This window comes from Drosophila navojoa, chromosome 3 (assembly GCF_054131105.1).
Source record: "Drosophila navojoa isolate 15081-1374.11 chromosome 3, UAZ_NAV_1.0, whole genome shotgun sequence".
NCBI lineage: Eukaryota > Metazoa > Arthropoda > Insecta > Diptera > Drosophilidae > Drosophila > Drosophila navojoa.
Window position 1 is genome coordinate 7768640 of NC_142891.1, and position 17226 is coordinate 7785865.

The following is a 17226-nucleotide window of genomic DNA, read 5'->3' on the forward strand; positions in this document are numbered from 1 at the left end:
TGCGATAGCGAATGCTATTGGCTGTCATACAAAGGCAGCTCGGTTGCCGGCTGAGTTGGGATTTGAATTGCGTTGCGTGTAGACGAGTCGCTTCGAACCACAAGCATGCGAAATATTATGGATGTTGCGAGTGTGTGTTAAAGTCAGAAATGAAAGTCTCATTGCTTATATCATTGAGATGAAAACTTTTTGTGTTCAGTTTCTATAGAATTGTTGAAATTGTGTGGTTTGAGCCAAATTGTATTGCTGAGAGACCGTATATATGATATGTATGTATGTATATATGTACATATAATGTGCATTTAATTGGGTTTGATAAGCAGCTGACAGTTTATTCAGGCCCTAAGTGTAATGTTATGTAGGATTTCATAATTACATTTTTTTGTTAGATTCCATTCTCCATATTAATTTGAAATGAATTTCATAATTTCACATTATTTTTCTCTCACATTAATTTTTAAATTATTTCATGCAGAACTTTAATCTGTGACCTTATTTCATAATAATTCCTAAAAATACTTTGCATTTTCTATTACTTAAATAAGTGTAAATAAAATACATATATACATATCTTATGCCCAGAACATATATGCGCTTTAAACAACTTGAGAAGTTGATGGCCTTAAGGAATAGGAATGTACGAAACTTTTTCAACAAGTTGACAAACTGAACAGTTGCTTAAAAATGTTCATTTCCAATGTGGCTTAGCTCTAACTTGCCCCAGGCTAAGACACACACACACACACACACACACACACACACACATACGCACACATACACTCGTAGTGTGCGTCTTACAACTCGATAATTGCGGCTTCAATTTGACTTTAACGAAAACTTTCACAACTTTTTAACTAGCTGCAAGACCCCTGACCCGCCTTAGAACGCTTCTACTCAGCCCTGGTAAAACTTTTCAACGTACTCAATTGATGGCATTTCAATTTTTCTTTTTTTCACATTCCTCTTCTTCTTTTCTCTATTCTCTTTTAGCTGCTGGCAGCGCGGCGCGAGTCGAAATGTGCTACCACTAGGCACGGGAGCTGTAGTTGTTGCAGCAGGTGGAAGCCGACCGAGCGAGAGAGCGAGAGAGAGGGGGAGAGAGAGGGAGAAACTGGCAAGCAGACGGGCCAAAACTGCAGCTGTGACTGGGAAAATCTGCAAACCAAATCCAACTTAAGTCACATCAAATTAAAATCAACAAGCGTCCTCCCAAAAAAAAAAAAAGGAAAGAAAAAACAAGCCAAGAACAAGAAAAGCCAACTGCAGTTTTTGGCCAAAAGAAATAACACACACAAAAAAAAAAAAAAAAGAAAAAGAAAAGAAAAGGGAGGAAGCGAAGAAAGTGCAGAAAGCAAATAGGAGCAGCGCATGAAAATGAAGTGCAATAAAAGTCAAATGGCCACGTTAACAATGTGGAAAATTTTTATGGCTCTGCTGGCCGTGGCTACGGCGTTCGTAATGCCGCTCACATTAGCGCACCAGCACTCGATGCTCGGCGGCGGCGGTGGCGGCGGAGGATCTGCAGGAGGCGGCTCAGCCGTTGGCCACGGTGCTGGCATGGGCATGTCCATGTCCATGGGCATGGGCATGGGCATGGGCTCTGGACTTGGGAAGGAAGCACACGGTAAGTCTCAGCTCTTTGTTATTGTTGTTGATTATTTTAAATGGGTCGCCAATAAATAAATTTAAATATTTAACTAACTCACTCAGTATGCGCGAGCATTGCCAAAACTAAAAATAGAAAAAAAAGAGTGAAACGAATAACATAGAAAATAGAACTTTAACACCTCGTTGCCAAAAGCTCGCAAATGGCGCCATTCGAGAGAACTGAGAACTGAAAACGGAGAAGTTGCAACTGGCAAGCGTTGCACGTGGCAGCTGCTCTGTGCGCTGCCTCGGCACGTGTCCGGGCATTTATGATTTCATTTCGCTTTTGCTTGTTGCCAGCCTCTGCTGCAGCAGTTGCTGTTATCCTTGCCCTTTGCAGGCGCGGCGGTGCGATAAAAGGCGCCACTCGTTCGCCTAAACTCTCCATTAGCAGAAGACATACGCTTATGGAATTTTTAAAATCAAATACATGATAGTTAGATGAGTTGAATATATAGTATATACCCAGATGAGTATATGCATGTATGTGCAATGGATTTTGTGAGTGAATAGTTCAGAATTTCGGTACCAGAGATAATATTTAAATTTATTTTAGCTATAAGAATTTGTCAGGAATGGATTATATTATATATATAAATATATATGATTATATGATATATGATTAGATTTTGTAGAATATTTATTTTATTTTATTATTTTTTTATTATTATTTAAAATGCAATATATAGATTTAATAGATCAATTTATTCAATATATTTTTTTTAAACATTTTTAAACATTTATACATTTTTTTTTTTTTATAATTTAGCAACAACTATATAGATTTAAAAATTTAAAATATGATCAGTTTTCTAACACTGCTTGTTAAAGGAGGACGTGAACAATTTTCTTTGTGAAAAAATAATCTAATTAAATGTTCTGCTATTTAAACATTTAAAAAGAAACTGAAATTTTCTTAAATATGAACTGACTTGATATATAGAGTTGAAAGCGCTATGCTTTAATATATGTTTCACATAAACTAATACAGCTCTTTAATTTATTGATGGTTAATCGAGCTCATATCTATTCGAATTCATTGGCAAAAGTATTTTCTATTTGCCTACAATTTCTATTTTGTATTTCTCTGTAATTTCGCTAAACTCTCATTTGATTATCCAATTATAATCATGAGCATTCACCTAATGCACATTTGTAGTTGATATTTTATTGCTCATCGATCGCATTGAAATGATGTCTATTAAATTTGATGTCGCAGCTGTAAGTGCAGCTCAGTTTATTGTCTTGTTTTAGTATTTTCTTGGGCGCTGCTGCTGCTGCTGCTGCTGCAGCTGCTCGTTTCCTTTAAATATGAGTAATGCATACTCATACACAAGATGCCAGCGTAATCGCAATAAAAGTAAAATTTACCATTTGCTTGTTGCGCCACGCCTGGGCCCCTCAACCCCTTGCATGTTGTTGTTGTTTGTATTGTATAATAATAACATAAAATAATTTATGGTACATGAAAGTCACAAAAATGCGAGCCCAGCTTTTTGGCCCATGCTCCATATGCCATTGGAGTTGCTGCTGTTGTTGTTGTTGTTGCTGCTGCTGTTGCTGCTGCTATTGCTGTTGCTGCTGCTGCTGCCAGTGGCAGCAGTTGGCAACTCATTTCGGGCGGCTCTTTACAATTTTGTAGCATGTTTTTTGGTACACACACACACACACATACCCATACAAACTCCCATTTTCATACAATAAGTCGCAATTTCTATGCCTGGCATCGCATAGAAAAGACTTTAAAAATAGAAAACGCGTTGCCACGCTGCAATCGGGTATGCACAGCTTTGCCATGCGCTGTTGAAATGGCAATGGAGTTGTTGAGAGACTTGATTATGATATTTAACACTTCAACTGCAAGACTGAGAAATATAGCTGAGGTAGAGCTGAATGCATAGACTGACGATGCTCGAATTATAATTGTTAGACTGTAGTTAAATTAAAGTCTAGCTCGCAATGAGAGCAATTACAGCTTCAGTGACTCTAAGACTGTAAGCCATAGAGCATTTGAAATGTAATTAAATTTTTTATATATATATATTTCTAATCACGTGAATTTGACGTGAGTATTATTGGATATGAATAATAATATACAAACACCGATTATAATAACCCTGAAGGCACCGCAGTTATAATCGGAAGCCGCTATAACCATATAAGTTTGCTCATATAACTTTATCTGGGGATCGGAATTTAGTCCGACATGAGCGGAGCCATTATAACCAGACTTTACTGTACATCACATATGTATTACAATGGGCTTTTGCCATTGTATCTCATATAAAATAATTTAGTATGTCATCAAAATTTTAATAATTCCTACTAAATATTACTCCCGAATTGTATATAATATATAAAATAAATACAAGAAAAATAATAATATAATGAATATAAATATAATAGAATAGAATAGAATAGATAGTTTACAGTTTTATCTTTAAAGCTATATAAAGAATCCCTCAAGTTCTATCCCTAGCAAACTGAGACTAGTTCCACTTCTTAGGTATTTTAGAAAGTAAAAGTGAATGCTGCCAGCATCTCTATAGACGAGAAAATATCCCCAGCTTAATTGCAAACCTACATATTTATCTATAAGCAATTTCTGTCGGCAACGAATATGCCCCGCCCACACATAGAGAGCGAGAGTGAGAGTGAGAGGCAGCGAGCGAGAGCATCCACAATGAAGGGAGAAAAACTTTCATTCAGTATGAAGATTTTTGGGCAACAAGCGCTGCGCTTTTCTAAGCGTCTGCAGCGATGCGTCGTCCTTTTGTAATGCGAGCTGGGCTGCGCGTTTGCCATCCTTGTCGCCTTGGCTTCAAGGCGTTTTCGCATTTTTGGCTCCTTTGTTTTAAGATGGGAAGGGGGTGGAATGGGGGCGGCGTCGTGCTTTAGCGCTATGAATCCTTTTGAATTCGAGAGGCACGCGCTGCATTTGATGTTGGCGAAATTTGCCGCTCGACGTGAAATTCACAAATTCTGTGCGCACAAAGACGCGCAAAATGCAGCAGACAAAACGACGAAGGACCTAACCAGGCAGCCAGTGTCCTTTGTGCCCGAGCACGTAAATTGTGCAGATAAGCGACGTAATTTGCTTTTTGTCCCGACTCGCCAACTATAACTAAAAATGAATCACGGCCAACTGGGTATGCCCGTTGCCCAGGATACTTCGCTTGCCCAACTTGGACGACTAATTGGCACTTGGCAAAGGGTATTTGCAGTCGTTAATTGAGCCGAGGCATTAAAGTCACAGCAAGCCGCAAATTTATAGCGCTATCAAATTACAGAAACACCTAAACCGAGAGACTCTTTCAAATGTCCTGCAGATGTTTTCCGCTTCAGCTCGTTTTAAAATTTCCCAAGACGGGCCAAAAGGGAAAACTTTTAACCTGCCGCACAGGTTGTCCGTGTGCCATCTGTGTGTGTGTGTGTGTGTGTGTGTGAAATCTGTAGCTTCACTCTTAATTAATTAAAGCCGCAGGTGGGCTACATGAAACACCTGCCAGCCGCTTGTCAATTCATCTCAGCGGTAATTAAAAATTCAATGAAAATTCGTCACCAGCCTCCAACTGACGTCAACTTATTTTATTAGCTATTCCGACAGGCTTTTGTGAGGGCCAGAGATTTTACCAAAGATTTATAGTTTCAACCCGTCAGCTGTCAAGGGAGGCAAAGGACAGACGTCCTTTGCATGGAACTTTAGGTATTTCGATAGAAATTCTTAAAGTCTTGTAATTCTTTGTGATTTTAGCTTAAATAATTTATTTCATCAACTTTAGCTGGATAATGAGCAGCAGGGGTAATAAATGGGGATAAATATCTATCTTTATCTTAGCTTAAATGTATCTATATTATGTACTATAGAAATCTTGATATAGCATCAGCTTTCATTCTCATCTATTGTATGTGCAGGGTATTTCAGCTTTATTAACTTACTCTACGTTTAGCTAGTTACTCTCACTCTCTCTCTCTCTCTCGCTCTCTCTCTCTGTTGTTTGTTTGTTAATCTCAAATGCAATTAGCTAGTGCCCAAATAAGTTGTTGATGTAGCTCTTGTTTGTTTTATGTGCCAAAAGAATACACCCAAAATCCACTCACAATGCGGGCTAGCACAATGGCTAAGCTTGCTCCCGCAGGAATGCAACTGTGCAAATGGTTGGGAAAAAAAATGAAGGTAAACCTGCGCGCAAATAACAAACACGTGCTCATTTTTGATGACAGCTCTTTTTTTATTTTCTTGTTTGTTTATGGTTGATGTTTCTTTTTAGTTAGCTTGATGCTTTATATACCCTGTAAAGATATCGCTTGAATTATATAAAACTGAAATGCCCTTTGTGAACCTTTTGATTTGCATATGATGAATAAATTTTATTAGTTAGAGCTGCTTAACTTATAATTGATTCGCAGCTTATGAATTTTAAAAATATACATATAATTCTTATGCGTATATATTGTATTTATTATTATTTTCATAAATAAAACTATGCTATAAAAAATAAATAAATAAAAAAGTAAATAAAATAAAAAATTAATAAAATTAGTAAAAGAAAAATAAAGTATGAAATTTATAAAAATAAATAAATAAAATAAAAAACTAATAAAATAGACCAAAAAATAAAAATAAAATTTTTAAAATAAATAAAATAAATTAATTAAAAATAAATATAAAAAAAAAACTATTAAAGAAAGTAAAAAATATATAATTTAAAATAAAAAGGTAAGATTAGAAAACAAATAAACTAAATTAAAAATAAATAATTAAAATAAGAAATCTAAAGAAGAGAAAAACCATAATAATACATAAAACGTAAAGAAAGCAAATAAAAAAGTAAAAAATACAAAATATTTAAATATGAAAATATATAAATAATAATATTTCACAATTTGTGTGAATAGAAGAATTTAGACTCTGAATTTTTTGGGCTAAAATCTAGTTCATAATTGCCAAAGTATTTTTAGAAAAATATTTTTGCTTCCGCACAAACCCAGTTAGCAGCTTATAGAGCATCAGCCATTCAAGCATGCACTGTTCACCTATTTTTAACACATTTTTTTCCGCTTGCCACAAAGTTTGTGCGGGCAACTGCGACAACTTGGCCCGGAGGCGGCTGCACTCAACATGTTGACAAGTTTTTCGGTTTGTGCGGACAAACTTAGCAAATGGCCAACTGTCAGTTGGTCACTCACTCACACAGCTAGTCAGTTAGTCAGTTCGTCACTTCGTCAGTTCGTTAGTCAGTCAGTCGGACGACAGTTAGTCACTTGACTTAGTCGCTGTTTACTGTTGCACGTTGCATAGTTTTAGGCGCATGCTTAGCTGCATTGCCTTACGTTTCTTGTTCGCTTGCAGCAGATTTATTATGGCCTGACTGCCATTCTCTCTCTCTCTCTCTCTCTCTCTCTCTCTGTTGCTCTCCTGCTGTTGCTGTTATTGTGGACTTTTGCCTGGTGTGATAAAATGCTTGACACTTTTCTAAACGGCCAAAGTTTTTGGCTGGCTAGAGATTGTCGTTTGCTGGCAGCAGCAGAACTCTGCCGGGCTTCAAACCTCGTCGCACTCGTTCGTAACTCTGCAGCTACTTTTTAATGCGCTATAATGCTTGTCTCCCACTGCCAGCGCATCCGGGCACGCCCCCGCTGCCACGCCGTTAGCCATCCACTCGGCTGCTGCTCAGCGTCTTCTGTCTTTGCTGTTTGTTGACATTGTCTGGCTTACAGAGCGCATAAAGTGGAAATGATTTACGCAGTTGCCCACTTGCATGCATGTGTGTGTGTGTGTGTGTGTGTGTTGGTGTGCATGTGTGTGTTTTGTCCAAAGTGCCAGGCATAATAAATAGCCCAGCTTTTGGCCTGGCACTTTTGTCAAATAGCTCGCAACGTTCCCGAAAAAAAACATGTGCAAAGTGTTTTGCTAAAAGTTACCTGTGTGTGTGTGTGTGTGTGTGTGTGAGTGTGCTGCTGCTGCAGAGCTTAGGGCCAACAGGGAGTCGAGCACAATTTCCAGCTAAACAACGTTAGCCAGGTAACTACCTTAACCAGTTGGCCAACAACTTTTCAATCAACTTGCCTTTTGCTGCTGTTTAACGCCTTTGCCAGCTCAAGACTTTGTCAGCCAAACAATTTATTGCGCCATTTCATGCAGTGGTCAGGCATTTGTGGGAAATCATGCGGCTGAAAATCTAAAATTTATATACATTTTGTTGACAGCTTTAAATATAAAGGGAATAAATGTTAAATGTCTTATGATTGATATTTCGCATAAATAAATAAGGAAGGTAAAGGTTAGGGTTAAGGCTAAAAAACTAAAGAGAGCACATTTACTATATAAGGAGTAACCGAATAGTAGATATTGTGAAATCTAGATCGAATTGCTGTTGCAAACATTCTTTGCTTCTTCTGTACAAACATATCGATAAATATTGGTATCGGATTATAATGAGATTTCGTGCATGAATAGTTGATTATTAGCCTTCGTTCTATCGGAAACTATCGCAAACTATCAACCATCTTAATGACTTTGTTCTAGAACTGTCTAATGATAATTTGTGTGTTTGCTTTGAATAGATGAAGATATCGATGGAATGAGTGTGGGAACCTCTTCAAGATTTTCAGATTAATGACTAACTATGGATTAAAGGTAGAACAAATGGGAATGCGGACAAACACTTAGACAGATTGATTGTCGACCCTGATCAAGAATAAATATATATAATTTATAAGGTTGCCCCGCGTGCGTCTTCAGCTGTCCTCAGGTAATTCCTATGGTCGGAGAAATGGAAATGCGGACAAACACTTACGCAGATTGCGCTAAATAATGCTGTCTGTCGACCCTGATCAAGAGTACATGCATATATAATTTATAGGGTTGCCCCACGTGCCACTTTTGCTTCTTCAATAAACTCATTAAGTCACCCATTCAATGGGTAATAAGTAAAGTAATTACCGTAACTTCTTAGCCAAAGAGTTTCACTCTAATTGACGGTTAAGCCTTTGAATGAAATTACTTCCTTGTGCACATATATATTTTTAGATATTTTGAAGTTAAAATTAATTAATTTGGAATGGATTGCCTTTCAATCACACACTCCACGTGTTTTTAAGTATACAAATTAATGAAGATATTGAGCTGGGTATCTTAACCGATTATTATAAGCTACCTTTCGACCTACAAGGGGTTATTAGGATTGCTCTTTGCATGGAGACGTAACTACTCATTATTTGCCTATTTATAGGCAGCAATTTAAAAATAGACCACGCCCCGTAATTTCATTGTAATTGGCGCTGGCCATCGGCGTCTTAGCCTGAATGAAAGCATAATAGCAATTGAAGTAACAGGAAATGTTGCGGGTCAAATGGTCAACCCTTTTGTTGATTATTCGTGCCTGTGCTCTACATTTTTTGTACTCTTTTTTTTTATTTTAATTAATATTTATGGCTGACAGCGCGAGCAAATGTCAGCCGGAATGAGCGCTATATATGTTTTATATGTATGTACATATATATAATAGCAGCGAGTCAATGGACTTCAGTTCGAGGAACGTGTATGCCCGCTGGCCGTGTCGTGCGGCCGAGTGATTATGTAATAATTAACTGTACATTAACTATTTGTAACCATGAAATTCCACAAGCACACACAAAGCCAGCTAACGTGGACAGAGAGAGAAAAAACCAAAAAAACCAAATAAATAACATAACATAACAAAACAGAGAGTAAAATATTTGTGTTCAGCTGGCTGACACGAAAGCAGAAAAGTAAACAAAAGTTTTGTTAGATTTTCATGCAAAAAAATAAGGCAAGTAACGAGCACAGTCTACACTAGTATAGGTGATTAAACCTGAAAAAACACCTGAATTAAAATTAAATAAAATGTGTGATATATTTAATTTAATTTTTATATAATTTCTATATATATACGTTTTATTTTATATATATATTTAATTTATTATAATATATATATTAATTTTCTACTTAAATAATTTATAAATATTTTTTATTTTATATATATTTAATTTAATATTTAATTTATTTATTTTAATATTTATTATTCAATTTTACATTTATTAAATTTATTGTTATTAATTTACTTTAGATTACTGCCATATACATATATATTTAATTTAATATCCAAATAATTTATAAATATTTTTATTTATTTATTTTATTAAATGTATTATTCCATTTTCCACATTTATTTAATTTATTATAATTAATTTACTTCAGATTACTTCTATATATATGTATTTAATTTAATATATAAATAATTTATAATTTTTTATTTTATATACAGTTTTTAATTTTTAATTTTATATACATTTAATTTACCTATTTTATTATATTTATTGAATTTAATCTGCATTAGATTTCTGCCACTGTCCATATGCTCCACGGAGAGTGTATTTTAATGCTTCTAATTAAATATTAATGTCCAATTTTGAGCGTAATTTTTACGTTAAATTTAACACTCAGCGCTAAGGAACAGGCCACATTGCGTATACGTAATGGGCAACTATAACAATAAATCTTATTTATGTGTTTTTGTGCGATTTTTACGAGTTGATATTTGATACAGAAATATTTGCGACCTCGCTGCTTTTTTCTTTTTTTTTTTTCTTTTCACCAAATAGTTTAAATAAATGGCCATCCGCAAAAATGAAAATAATGCTATAAAATTCAAATTCGAGCGGAAGCGGAAATGGCAAATGCGCTGGTCACGCTTCACACTCACAGTGCGTGGGGAAGGGGATGAAGGCAGAGCAAGAGGTAGAGGAGAATGGGGGAAAACAGCTCTCTAATCTAATTTAAGCTGCCATTAGTGTTTAACACTCAGCCAGGCCCACAATTTCGGGGCACTCGTGCTTTTCTGCTTCTCCTGCTCAAAAACTTCATCAATCAAAGGCTACGCAACGCGCAGTTTGCATGCTTTCGAGCAGCTGCCCAAATACATATATATATATATATATATATATATATATATATATATATATAAATTGGGCGGGAGCTGTTGGGGGCGGTTCTATGGCTCTATGTGCGTGCCATCAAAACGCGTTCGCTGCGCAATTTAAGTTGAGAACTTGTACAAAACACGCGCCACGCCACGCCCCGCCGCGTTGCCCCTGGCTCTGTGCATATATTCTAAATGAAGCAAGTGCTCCGAAAGTAGTCTATGAATTGCCCAGGGCATCAGCATTTGTGGCATATGTTGAACGTGTCCTCCCTGGCACGAGCTCAGTGCGCTGGCCAGCTTTGATGAGTTGCGTCAAGAGATCCATCATGCACGGTAGATTCTATGAAATTTGAATATCAGCATTGAATCTTGTTTGTATTTATTTTGTCTACTCGTTTGTCAAATGGAAAGAATATATTGGATAGAGTATGCCTATTCATGCCTATTACATTGACTATGTGATTGAAATACAGTAGACTCCTGTTATAAAGGCTCCGCTTATAGCGTCTGTACGCTATGAAAATATGAGCTTTATATGAATATAGCGTGTTCCGGGTATGACGGCGGTCTTTTGAGCATTGTTATAACCGGCTTCTATTGCATATGAGTGAATTATTAGCCTGTTACCATTTGTGGGCGTGGCTTATCCTTAAAACTATATCTTTAATAGTTCTAAAAGTAAACTAGAAATTAGAAGAAAAACACTTTTGCTCTGAGCTCTATAGAATAACTAGGAAATTATATTTTATATATATATAAATGGAAGCATGAAATATTAGAAGTTATTCTATAGGGCTTAGTATTATACGTACATATATTATGTCTGTAGGCGCTATAGTCTTATACATATTGAATCTACATTTCCTATTATATTTTAAGCACTATTTCCGAGCCTTGCTCTTTAAAATGATTTCACAAAATTCATTGAATTCATGACGAATCCCAATATTTTCATTATTTAATAAACCTGAACGAGCATGCCGCATTCAACTGAGCCCCTTTTAAACATTTTGGCTTGTTTTATCAGTCAATCGGCGACAATTGCATGCAATTTGATAAGCTGCTTAATGGAATTACTCGCATAAAGAACAAATTTTCCTTTGTTCAATGCAGTTGAGCGTAATTGCAACACTATGAGAATCGCCGAGAAGAGCTCGGTAAGTGTCTAGCAGCCATTGTCTGTGTGTGTGTGTGTGAGCGTGGAGACACAGGGGGATTAAGTTGAAGTATTTCGTTTTCATCTACTGAGGCACTTTCTTATCGATTGCCTGCGAATCGCATTTCATGTTTACAACAAACATTTTGCAGCCTTTTGTCGTGAGACGCGCCCCAAGTTGCTGTTCGCTTGGGCGGCTCGATTTCTTATTGTAATACTTTGAAGTAATTGATTTTTAAACTTGACACCTTGCGCTAAGCGGCTTAGTGATGGAAAATGCGCGACCCTCGAGAGCAAGGAGAGGTGCCAATGCCTTGCCACCCAAAGTTCTCGTTCTTCATTGTTCGAATAGATGCCTTTTGTTAAGGCTGGCGCACGCCACGCCCCAATGCCTTTGGCCGAGCTCTTTGTGTGTGCCACGTGTTTTATGTAGCTCTTGTTGATTTTGTTTTTGTTTATTTTTTAGTAGACAAACAATAGCAAGGACCTGCTTTTGGAATTTGTAGTTGGACGTAATGTGATATGGCTCATTAGGGGATTCACTGGAGTGGGGTGTCAGGTGATTTGTATATGTATTATTGCATTAGAGCCCTGTACGTATTTGATTACGCAAACTAAAGCCAGGCCCCATTTAAATGGCCATTTTACAGGCTGAGCCGCAATTAGATTTAAGTGCGTTTCTCAGCACTGGCTGCGCTGAGTGCTGCCAGCGGGCTGCAGACTCTGGACTGCTGGCAAATATGAACAGCAAAATGCTTTTAATTTATAGCGACACTAATATACATTAATGTCTTTGGCCAACTTCAAAGGCGTTGCTGCTGTTGCTGCTGCTGCTGCTGCTGTGGCCAGGTCAAATCGGCAGAGACCCCGAGACAGACCCAGCCAGACAATTAAAAGTCCATGGCCCAGAGAAATGTTAATGACATTTCACACCATGACCGACCCACTCGACACTCGACACTCGACACTGGCGGTGAACAACTCCAAAATGGAGCTGCCACTAAAAACCAGAGAAGGGCATGGCGGAGACGGCCGTGTTGGGTGGGAGAGTCTTTGGCCCGTGCCGCAAGTCGCGGCAGTCTGCACAAATTTGAAACTAGCGTAATTTGCATATTTTAAGTTGACTTTTATTGCATTAAAAATGGCAGTGGCTTTGCCGTTTTGGCCGCAGCTGTAAAACTGCCATTGCCAGCCACAACCCTAGCCCCCGACACGACGCCGTCAAAAGAGAAGAAAGAAATGAAGGCTAAGGCGTTGCCAAACGCCGCACGAACTGTGGTTGACAGCCACCAAAACAAGTTGATCAAGATTTGAGAGATGTGGGAAAAAACTATAAGTCATGAGGAGGAAAATTTGTGTGTGTTTATAGGATGAAGGACTTATGTATAATAAATATATTTTACTTGTTATATATCTTAATAAAATCTCTGAGCTGAAGGGGATTACTTGAATTATATATTATAAGGGACTTATGTATATAATACAAACATATTGAAGAGAATTACTTGAACTGCATATAATTTATAATACATATATTTTAATTTTTATGCATCTCAATATAATCTCTTAAGAGGAATACTTGATGAAAGATTCGTGTGCAACAAAAATATTTTATTTTGTTTTTTATTTTTATTTTTTAAATAAAGAAATATAAATTAAATAAAGAAATAAGGTACGAGAATGTCTTTTTTTTATAATATAATTATTGTTTACAATAAATATATTTATTTATTATTTTATCTCTAATTTTTTTTTTATAATTTATGAAGCAATTAAATAAGAGGAGATAATTTTGTATAGTATGCATATTCAACATCTCAATATCTATTAAAAGAGCAATACATATATTTTGGTTATATAATATATTTGTATTTTCTGTTTTATAAATCTTCATGGAGACTTCACTATTATCAAAAGAGCTTATATTCATAGCTGAATTCAGAAAGAAATTCTTATCAGATATTGAATTTCTATTAAATGAACATTTGATATGAAGCTCAAATATGAAGCTATATACATGAATATATAAAATATATTATTTATGAAAAATTTATATATATTGCACTTTCCCTATATCTCCGTCTAATCTCTATCAGAAAGAATACTTTCAGGCATATTAAGTTTGCATACTTCATTTGGCTTAGCTCATATTATGAATTCTTCACTTAATTGCCAAAGAAATAACTCGTAAATAGTTAATAAATTTATCGCAAGTGAAAACGTAATTTATTTGTTGATTTTCATGCCACTGTGCATTGCTTAGGCGACGTCTGTCTGGGGACTCGGGTGTCTGTTTGTTTTGGCCGCATGTAAAACTAGGGGAAGACAGATTACAAAAATACAATTAAAATGTTTTAGTGAAAATTAACTGCAGTTTAAATAAAATGCTACGTTTGGCTTTGGCATAGTGGAACCCTCTAAAGTGTGCTGGCAACGACGACGACGACGACGACGACGTTGCTTGTTTTCTTTTTAGTTGGCTTTAGTGGTTTAGGGTTTAGCGTTAAGTATACGCACTGTGTGCGCTTGCCAGTCTGAGGTGGGGCTAACTGCAGTCGAAGCTGTTTGCTTAAGGTGTGGCTTGATGTGGATTTTGCAATTTGTTAGACTTCTTCTGCTTCTTCTTCTGCGTCTGCTTGGACGCTGTCGCCAACATCATCATCATCATCATCATTATCATTATCAAGAGCAGCTGCTTGTCTACTTTGTGGCTGTTGTAGTTGTAGTTGTTGCTGTTGCTGATTGTTGGCTGTGGTTGGCCTAGAAACTTAATTGAAAAAGATACACAGACACACACACACACTTATACATGTATATATAGACACTCTCACACACTCACGCGTTTGGTTTTGAAAAAAGGTTTAATTTAAATAAACTACGAGCGCATCGTCTGACTATATTACCCAGCTAAATGGTTTCGCTTCGAGCTGTTTGGCCCCGGCTCAGGTGCAGCCAGTTGCTGTTTCGGCTTAGGCTCTTAGATCTTTTACCTTGGTCATTTACTGTTGTCGCTGTCGCTGCTGCTGATGCCGCTGTGCCTCTAACTGTTGTGTTGTCTTTGTCGCTGTCATGAGTCGACTCATGTCGCCTTAAGGCTCTTCTGCTCAACTAAACCGAACGGCTCAGAGCGTGTACATGACATTGAGTTGAAAAAACAGTTTAGCTATATAGACGTCGGCTACGCAATTAAAGGAAATGTGAGCAAAACAACAGATGGGGAACATACATACATAAATATATGTGAACATAAGTGTATATATATAAGTGTATATATATAAATATATACATATATTTGAACATGTTTTTGATATTTTTATGTTTTATCCAAAAAAAATGTTGTATTAGATTTTATAAGGAAAAAAAAAAAAAAAAAAAACAAATGTTCTTATCTACAGCATTTGGTGAAGAAGCTATATATTTATATACTTATATTCATATTTATTTTTAATCTAAGTCAAGTTGAGTCTTCTGCGGTTTTTAATAATTACAAAAAACAAAGAAACAAAAAATATTTTAAAATATTTATATATTTAAAATATTTTGCTCTAGAGCTAATAAACCTCTTATATAGACTTACCTCATTTAACATTATATCATTAATATCGAAAATCTTTTTATATACCTCCTACATTTGATAATTACTCTTACAATATGATATATTACTACTTAATTTACTGGGTATAATCAAAGGGCGTCTATCGACCGACAATAAGTGAAATAATTTCTCTACATATTGAAAATATAATAAAATAAAGAATATATAAATACGATGATGCATACAATAACATGAAGACATGTAGTCTTTATCGCAAATGCATGTTCAGCACATACAGGGTATATTACGATTAAAATGCATATAGCATCTCCTCTCTCTCTCTCTCTGAGCTATGAAAGTATTTAGTTTAAGTCTTCAAGGCCATTAGGAGAAATTGCTTTAGAGTGTTATTATATAGAGACTTTTACAGAGTGTATGCTATAAGAGAGTAAGTATTTATATGCTTCATCTCTCTGTCTCTTCTCTTTTTAACATTTTTTAAAGTCGACTTTGTCTGTGTTTACTGCTTGCCATATACAAGGACTCTCACTACTTTTAACTGCGTATATTAATTCGCTCTGCTTAATCATGACTTTTCTCTAGTTTGCTCTACTTTTATTTATTTTTTAGCCTTCGGCTCAAATTAAATTTACTATTTCCGACGAGGTCCCTTTCGGGCAGTTAATGAAGGGCCGAACGTTAGACATGCAGCCCTAGTAAATTGGGTGAAAAAGGAAAACTTGTTGCCCAGCTGCTGGAATGATACAAAAATAATTTGAAAGCTCGCTCAATTACGTTGGGGTCACTGGGTGAAAGTGAACTCTTTGATCTATTGTGGCTGTTGCCCACGCACACAGACACGCACCCACGCACCCACACACCCACACACCCAGACACACACATAGAGCCCACACCCACACGCACACACACACACACCAAATTATAGAAATGCCACTGCTCTTGGCTGCCCAATTGGGCAAGCTCTACCAAAAATAGTCCATGGGCATGGCCCAAATGTGTTGTCTACTTAGCTGGGCAGCCATAAAATCAAATGCGACTGATGAAACTTTAAAGCTGCAAGGCAAAAGCCAGCATTAAGTTTATATACATTTTTAATAAAGTTTTGCAGCTCGAATACTGTTAAATCTTGGACAGACTGCGGGCAGGAGATGGCGTCAATGATGACGCCTCAGCAGCGGCAGCAGCAGCACCAGCAGCAGCATCAGATAAAATATGACATTTATAGCGCCCGAATACGTAAAAGTTGAACGCACCCGTTGAGCAACAGCCAAAGGAGCAGAGCAGCCACAGGAGCAATGGCAGCACTTTGAATTTTATGTAGCTTATATAAGGAACTGGGCGGGGATAACTTGGCTCAGCGGGTGCGAACACAACTGGCGGCAATTTTCATTGCGGTTTCTATTGAGAGCCGAGGAGGGGTTAACGGGCGGAGGGGCGCGTATTTGGTGTACATTAAATTGGCAGCTGGTGCCTTCTGCTGATTTTACAGTCTGCACTTTATGCAAGTCTCTTGCACTCAGTCAGCGAGAAAGTACGTGTAATAATATTAAAAATGATCTAGTGTATGGGAGTTGCTCTACAAAATATATTGAATATATATGTATAAGGCAGTGAACGAAGACAGGGCTTTGCTATAGCTAGATGAAGTCTTCCTCTCGTTTGACTCTATACAAAATTCATCTTGATATTCATATATAATATAATTTATTAGAATAACACAAAATGTTTGCCTTGCCAAAAACTCATGTTCATAATTTAGGTGAAGTTCACATTTCTATGTATTAGTTTGCAGCATGAATATCAAGGACACCAACTCGATTGTGTCCCAACGCAAATCGTTGGCTGAACATTTAGCAAAGTTTTATTAAATTTTTGCCGCCTTGCTGCCGTAAAGCACTTGGCAAATGTAAATTACACAT

General features: G+C 36.6%; 1 protein-coding gene across 1 annotated transcript in view; it reads left to right on the plus strand.

Annotated features, from left to right (window-relative positions):
• side-II (sidestep II transmembrane protein) overlaps positions 1–17226 on the plus strand; it is an 85803-nt gene that overhangs the window by 12156 nt on the left and 56421 nt on the right. Inside the window, exon 2 of the mRNA XM_089257411.1 lies at positions 991–1624. Within this exon, the coding sequence (XP_089113537.1) occupies positions 1369–1624 (256 nt within the window). The 5' untranslated portion in view covers positions 991–1368. The remainder of the gene's footprint in view (positions 1–990; positions 1625–17226) is intronic.